General features: G+C 36.2%; 1 protein-coding gene across 2 annotated transcripts in view; it reads left to right on the forward strand.

Annotated features, from left to right (window-relative positions):
• The window catches only part of LOC107103672 (moesin-like), a 22,222-nt gene extending 18,378 nt beyond the window's left edge, over nucleotides 1-3,844 (forward strand). For both annotated transcript variants that reach the window (XM_015403463.1, XM_015403464.1), the window contains 2 exons: nucleotides 973-1,203; nucleotides 3,166-3,844. In XM_015403463.1, coding sequence (XP_015258949.1) covers nucleotides 973-1,203; nucleotides 3,166-3,330 — 396 coding nt within the window. In that variant the 3' untranslated portion in view covers nucleotides 3,331-3,844. The remainder of the gene's footprint in view (nucleotides 1-972; nucleotides 1,204-3,165) is intronic.
• The last annotated feature ends 4,202 nt before the right edge of the window (nucleotides 3,845-8,046 follow it).

Raw genomic sequence — 8,046 nt, forward strand, 5'->3', positions numbered from 1 at the left:
ATCCAAAGATCAAAAGTCACTTTTTGATCTTTGGATAATATTAGCTTACACTGTAGCAGGAGTTGTCAGAAGTTGACGTTGTAAGATGGATGTTTCTTTGACAAGAAATGTTTTCATCTCGTTACATCACACCTAGTTACTAATTATTGTCATTTGGAGTGGTTGGTGCTTCTTTCAAACCGAAAGTAAATGAGAACAAATCGAATAGAGATCTACTAATTTTTAAGGCTGATGTTGATTATTTCTACATTTGCCTAATCGATCCTTAATATCAGCCACTGATTACATTTTTGGACGGAGCCAATTGAAAAGACTACATGACCATAACAAATGTTACATAAGTCTAAATTTATACAAAAAAAGGAGAAACCTTTAACAGCAAATCATACAAGATATTAACAACAGATAACAAATGGAGGGAGTGGAAATGATGAATGCTGAATGCACTAATGATCCAAAAAAACAGCTAATATCTGCCCAAAATATCAGCTGGCCAATGTATTGGTTTATCTCTTAAATAAATAAAAAGTAGCTACTCTGCCTATTACCATACATGAAAACCTCTCTTTAGTTTAAATAAATAAATCAAATATAGGTTAGATCATATTAGCTTATTGCACCAGATTAAAATAAAGTTGTATTTTTCAAATCTTATAATCTTAACAAAGACCTGCCAGGGCTGTTGTGAAGGTTTCAAGCCGCTGTGACTCCAGTTCTCAGAAGTGCTGGAAATCCTGTTTAACTTTGAGCCGCTGTGCCAAGTTTCCAGTCTTAGTAATTGCTGGCACCTCTATCTGCTCATGTAGCTTTCCTTTTTCCTCTGAAACTCTCCCATACGAAAGAGACAAGTACACAGGGGCCAAAAAAGGAAACCCTGTTTGTTTTAAATTTTGCTATGATGATCATTTTAGCCTTAACATTATGACAATGAACCCTCTCCCATCAAACAAACTCATTTCCTGTTATCTTCAGGCCACTACGGTGCAGGAGGACCTGGAGAAGACCAAAGAGGAGTTAAAGAACAAAGTGATGGCAGCCCATGTCCAGGAACCGCTCAATGCCGAGAACGAGCACGATGAGAACGACGAGAGCAGCGCTGAGGCCAGCGCCGAGTTTACCGCCGCGGCCACGTATAAGGACCGCAGCGAAGAGGAGCGTATGACCGAAGCCGAGAAGAACGAGCGTCTGCAGAAACATCTACTTGTAAGGCTTGGTTTATATCTTATGATGGTCAGTCTGTCACTGTGAACAGGAAAGGGTAAAGGAGCAATAAGTCAGAAACTGACTTTAAAATTAACCACATTCATTCCTGTTTGTCTCCATGGATGAAACAACAGTCCTTATAATAATCGCTCCTCTCGTTGTATTTAAGTTATTGTCCTTTCAAACTTAGAGGTACGTTCTAGAAATACTTCAGTGCATTTTATAACCCATGTTTATTTCCTGGCTCTGAAGATAATCATACTAGAGCTCCAAGGGTTGCAAAAAGAGTGCAGTGTTTGGTATTTTAATGTTTGCTAAAGAGCTGCAGCCTGCAAAAGAAGTGGATCAGAAATGGTCTCAGCAAAACTTTTGAGTCCTCTGTTTCATTCAGAAGTAGTTTCAAAAGTTTCAAGGTCAAGAAATAGATATAAAAACCTTTAAAGTAACAAGAATGTAGATATTTGTGGCTATTTTTCCAGTGAGGAAGAATTCAGGAAAAATGTGGTCTGTGAGCAGGAGCCTGAAAGAGTAACAAACCAGAAGCCTTATAAAAGCTTTGTCTCCTTACAATTCGCCAAGATGGCGGCGGTAGAAATCTCTGCTCTGGGTCCGTCAGCAGCTTAGCATGGCCGTTCTATGTATAGATATGCATTAGCACAGAGCTTAGATAAAGTAGGAAAGCAGTGCAGTGCTTGTCTAAACATGGTGGCAGTGAAAGTCTGACTTTTCTACACATATTCAGTCATCAATGTTATCCTAAGAACAATCCCAGTTCAAGCTTTGTAAGGCCAGCTTCAGTGAGCTTATCACTTAGTCCTGAAAGTCACTGAGCTAATGCAACATACTAAAATACAGAACATAATGGGATCTAATTATACATGTTTCACATGCAGGAAAAAAAAAAACCTTAAAGTTAAGCATGATAGAGCAAAGCTTTTCCTCCACTATCGAACGTTATGCTTTCAAACGCCAGCATTCATCTCGGTTGTCTGGCTGCTAAATCCATTAGCCATTAATAGTGCTATTCTAACTCAGCCTTGTGGTTCTAAACTTTAAGCCAAGTTTCATGGAAGGTTGGAGAAAACTTTTTTTCCCTCCTCTGTGTAGTTTGGCGCAGCTCTGCTCTCTATTTTAATTTTTTATTTACTCTCTATTCTGTATTTTCTTTTTCTTTTCCATTAGAAACTGCTATTAGCTGTTAGTATTTGTAATACCTGGCTGGATGCGGTTCCAACTGGGCTGAAAATGTGACACCAGAGGACTTGACGTCACATTTTCAGAAGGCAGGGAAAAAAATGAGGGGTTCTTAATTGAAATGGAAAAATGATGCAAAGTAGAACGGTTTATCTTAAAAGAGCTTAAAAGTTTAGACCCTAATAATGAGTCAAAAATGTAGCTCTTTATTATAGACTGTAGCTGAGACCAAAATACCACATTTTGTAAACACTAATATTGAAAACAGTAGGGAAGACTTTTTATCTTGATGTTTCTGCAAAAACAAAAAAAATATTGAACAGGAATACTGAAGGTTCAGAGCAAACAGCAGATGGTGCTGTTGTCCCATTTAGTAGGATTTAGCTAATGGTGCTATAGAAAACAACACATGTGCTGCATTTTCTGGCCCAAAAGGGGCAAGACTGTTCTTGCCCCCTTCCCCCCTTATAATTTCATGCCCACCTAGGGGCCCAACTATTTGCATCAGCGGTAACATTGGACACATTAGAAGACGCATTTTTAAGTAGAAAATAACTCATTTTCTGTTTATCGTCTTGTTTCCTACTCCATACACTACACCATCATCCATATATGGTAGTGGTTTTCTATTTTAGATGGTGCCTAGTTTCATGGACTCATGCCCAGTTCCTGTTCATTTTCAGACGCTTTGAAAACATGGTGCCAATTCCTAAAAAATGACGCCTCTTCAGAGATCCTGATGAAATGTTTGTGTTCATTTTGTTCAAGGCTCTGAGCTCAGAGTTGGCCAACGCCAGGGACGAGACCAAGAAGACGGTGAACGACGTCATCCACGCCGAGAACATGAAAGCAGGACGCGACAAGTACAAGACCCTCAGACAGATCCGGTCCGGCAACACCAAACAGCGCATCGACGAGTTCGAATGCATGTGATCCGGTCGAACGCCAAAAACGCCCGTCCAGGTCGGGCCCTGCTGCTTGGACTGCAGTCCTGCCTCACTCCAGCTGTTTTATTTCTGTACGCAAACAAAAATCGGATCAACGACGTGACGTAGCTGCAAAAGCACAGCGCATTGTACAAATATGGATGTGGAAAATTTCAACTGTTATTTCTAAATTAGAATTTTTAGCGAGTCACTGGTTGTAAAGGGACATACTGTATTTTGGTAGTCTAAAAGGGGGTTACTGTAGCATATTAGCAAAGGCCTTATGCCTCCATTTTGACATATTGAACAAAGATCTTTTAGTTTTCTTTATATATATTTCTGTCACCCGTTTTATGAAATTAAAGTAAACATTTGGCACTGCTTGAATCTGGCCTGCAGACTTATTATTGATGTATACATAGAACAATTCCTCATATCAGGCTGGATTTCCTTTTCTAAATGCAGACAGTGCTTCTCGACCTCAGAACGCATTCAGTTTGCATCTTTGTTGAGGAGCAGAAGAAAACAGTATTATTTTTCTATTTGTTTTTTGCATATCTTTAATTTCTCCTTTGCCTGCATTAGAGGTCTGACAACTATTTCAAATCAATCAGTATTTACAACCAACCCACAATGTGATATTAAAGATTTAAATATCATTTGGAAATTTTGGTCTGTTTTTGTCTTTTATTTTGTGAATTTTCTTTATTTTTGGCCTATTTCCATAAAAATGTCTGTTCTGCAAATATCTGCAGACACATTTTGATTGGTTTAAAGTTCTTTGCAGCACATAATATACAAACGTCCACAGTAGCATACAGACTAAAACGGTCAGGTTAAAATACTTGCCTCTGCATGAATGTCTGCTTTTCAGTCACTTTTTTCCTCATATTTCTTAAATAGAACAATAAACCACATTTTAATTGTGGTGTAGTATTGATAAATGAAGCTGTAATCAATGAGGATATTCAAGTGTTAAAATGTATTTACCTAAACATTAGTTACCAATTTAGTTTTTTCTATTTATTCCTTAAAATGGCAACAAGCAAAATCAAAATTATATCCATTAGGAAAGGGGAATTTTCCTTAAAGTCAAAATATAAAATCTAGGGCACCTTTTGTACTTTTGCATGCATTTTTTATAGATAAATTCTGTTTGTAACTACTTTTGTGTGTCAGAGTTGGGATTTTTCAGACACAACAAATGACGTCTGACACTTTATTTTTGTACATGAGAAACAAAATTTTGTTTAAAATTAGCAAATCACACAAAGCTTGTGATTAAGAAGAAATAAATCCGAGGATACAGAGGAGAGGGGTTGGTGTGTTTTCTCTCTAAAGCCAAATGATTGTCGGATATTTTAACCTTGAAAGATTTTTTCTGAAACATGTTTTTTATTTTGTTCTAATGTAATTTCATGGATTTTTGTTTAACATGTATGGTTTAACTTTTCTAAGAGAACTTGCCATTTGGCAAATATGAATCTGATGTTTTAGAAAGCTATTTTCATAATGCCTTTTATAGTGATCCTCAAGACATGTTTTCATAAACGGAGTGAACTCTTTCATACAAATCTTGTCCCTTTTAATAAAATAGAAAAGTCATAGAAATGTAGCTGTGGTGGACCTTCATGTAGCTTTGATATCCTACTGTGTTTAGTCTAAAGTTCTTGCAGCGTTATTGGAACCATTTTTTTTCTTGAAGTTTCTTCTGATCGTATTTGTTATTGAAGCAAAAAGAACTGAAACTTGAACAGCTGTAAAACGACAGTGCTTCGTCCTTAATTTTGCTATTCAGCAACAAATAAAAGTGCCATTAAAGTGTTTTCTCTTTATTTCCTCACTTCTGGCCCCATGATCCTGAGCTCCACTTACATCCACAAGGTGGCGCATTCCACTTTGTCAACCTTAGTATCAACATAGAATTGCTAACGTTTCTGTTTAATTTTGTAATGCAGTTTTTTGAACTTCTTAACACTTAAAAATGAGAATATTAATTTTGAGATGGATGGGGCCAAAGAGACAGAACACTGTAAAGGAATAAGAACAACATAAAGCAATGAAGCCACTATAACAGAAACAAGTTGAGATTTTTATTTGAAAATGTGGTAATAGCCTCAGATTCTCTCAGAGAAACAAAATATTTAATATTTTTATTATTACATGACTAAGGAAAAAAAAAACTATGCCTCTGGACTGCAGCTCATCTAGCTCATCTAAATGAAATGATTTAAGTAACCTAAGAGGCAACACATGGAAATCAGAGTTTTTTATGTTTCTAAGGCTGTAGGGCTGCTCAAATATGAAGAGAAATTAGCCAGTAATTTTTTCACATACAAAAAAATAACAGTGGAGCTGTTTTCTTAGGACTTATGTGTCGAGAAGAAAGAACATGAAGTACACAATGATTTGCTCATAATTTGTTATTCTTAAAAAGAAAAAAATATTAATATGCAGAAAACAAAGTGCAGAACAAAGCGACATTCAAATAAATCATTTCTCCTTAAGAACAATTAAAAATGTCAACTGAAAAAGGTTTTCACTGTAATTTGTAAGTTTATGACTATTTTGACTTTCTAAGAAAAACATTTTTTTGTATTTTGCATGTAAATCAGACATTTTTTACATGCAAAATGCTTCGGTTATAAAACTTTCTTGCATAAATTGAATTATATTATACCTTTTAAGACACTTGTGTTAACAGAGCTCTCAATCTAAGAGTGGATTGGTTGGAAAACATCCCATGTTGTTGATTTAATTAACCAATATATAGACATAATATATATATAACATAATATATATTGGTCAGAGACTGACCAAGCCATTGGTTTTATAGCAATTTAAGTGATTAACTAAGCAATCAATAAAAATAGTAACTGATGCTTTACTTTTACTGATTGTTTGATTATAGTCAAGTGTTGTGTGTGATAATTTGATACATACTAATATTTTCCTCAGCTGTGTAAACCAACAAGTTTAATCTTGAATTAAGCTTAAGGGCAAGTTATGTTTTGAGACATGACCCAAAGCAGGTAAATGATGAGGCGTATAAGAAAAATGGAAGGCACCTGAAGTGCCTCCTTCAGTGACATCATAACTGAAGGAGCTCTGCAGTGACACCGAAACCAAACCATCTTACTTTAAATAAAACTTGCTGCTTAAATTGAGAGTATCATTACGGCGTTACACATCTGTAGCAATGTTAACATTTTCATTGTTTAGTTTTTCAATGTTTTATTTTATAAGGCCAAATCTCCTTTTGAATGTCAATGCAAGCTGTGCTGGGTTAGCTCTATATTCCTGTATTATGGCACCCGCTGCCAGAGCAGTTCTCAGGTTAGTGACAGGCACCATGCCGTAAAAGGTCCTAGTGCCCCCAATTTACATAATGACTCTGTTGAATGGGGTTAAGTGCTGATCCAACCATTTTGAAGGAAATTTTTTTCAAGGGGCCTAAGTGCCCCCTAAATAGCCCTAAATGAGCATTAGACTCAAAAACGTCTCTGAAAACCCTCTCTGTATTTGACCAGGTTTGTTTTTCAGTAAAAATCTGTCGATCTAACTTATTGTGATTGTAAAATAAAAGCACTCAAACAATGAAATGGTTCTAAACTACCAAGATCCCAAATAAAGAGAACTAGATTGCTTGTGCAAACAAAAGAACTGCACTTAAAATTAGGCAGCTTGTTGCAGTTGATCTACTAAGTTTGGGTGTGCCATTGATAAGAGGCAAAAGTGATTTAAATGTAGACGTTATGTTTGTGAGAACACAGTGGTTTTATCAGGTGAAAACAGTTTCTGCATGTTATGTTTTTAGCACCACAGAGTAAATATATTACATAATTGATATAATGGCCCCACACCTCTAAAATCTGGGAGTCAGCACTAACGGTGATGGTGAACTACAGTAATACATTCAGACACTAAAAAAAAAAAGGTTTCGCATGGAGTTTTTCCAAAGCCGAAAAAGCATTGCTTTTAATTGTGACTGGATTAAAGTCAAACCTTAGTTCACCCAGCAGCTCAAAATGATACTTAAACTTCTGATAGTACAAATATATATAGACATGCAAATGGAATATCCTCTCTCTTCACTGTCTGTCATTGCATCTATGTATATGCCTTCCTCTGCCACAATGACAAGACATTTCTGCATGAGTCTGTTGAAGTTTGCACACGATTTTCAAGTTTGGAAAATCACATTTCAGCTAATAAGAAACAAAAATGCCAGTATTTTTCATGTTCTGATGACCAGTTTTGAATATTAATAAAGGCAAGCATGCTAAATGGATTGCACATTCGGTTTTGCTCATTTTGGAAGCGCACCTCAAGCTGCACTCAGTTTGATGTTTGACTTGCTCGGATATCAAGTTTTTTTATGCATGTAAACCTTTAGTAGAGTTTAGAAGAGTCAGTGAGAAAAATACAAGCATAAATCGTCATCACAGCTTATCCAGTGTCGCGCATGGTGCGATAGTCTAGGAGGAGCATGTCTTGCAAGTCAGTGACTCAATACAATCAATTGATTTTCTTTGGCAGAAACTTAACTAATCTGACTGCATTTTCTCTTTAAAGTGCCTCGAGATGGCATTTTTCGTAAACTGCCACTATATAAATAAACCGAATTTAATTAAATAGTAGATCACATCCTATGTGCTGTTGGTATTTTTAAAAAGTTCCTGCTTTAGCCCCGTTTGCTGAAAGGCCAAACCTTTACCCTTCT

Source organism: Cyprinodon variegatus, unplaced genomic scaffold (genome assembly GCF_000732505.1).
Source record: "Cyprinodon variegatus isolate N-32 unplaced genomic scaffold, C_variegatus-1.0 Scaffold1502, whole genome shotgun sequence".
NCBI lineage: Eukaryota > Metazoa > Chordata > Actinopteri > Cyprinodontiformes > Cyprinodontidae > Cyprinodon > Cyprinodon variegatus.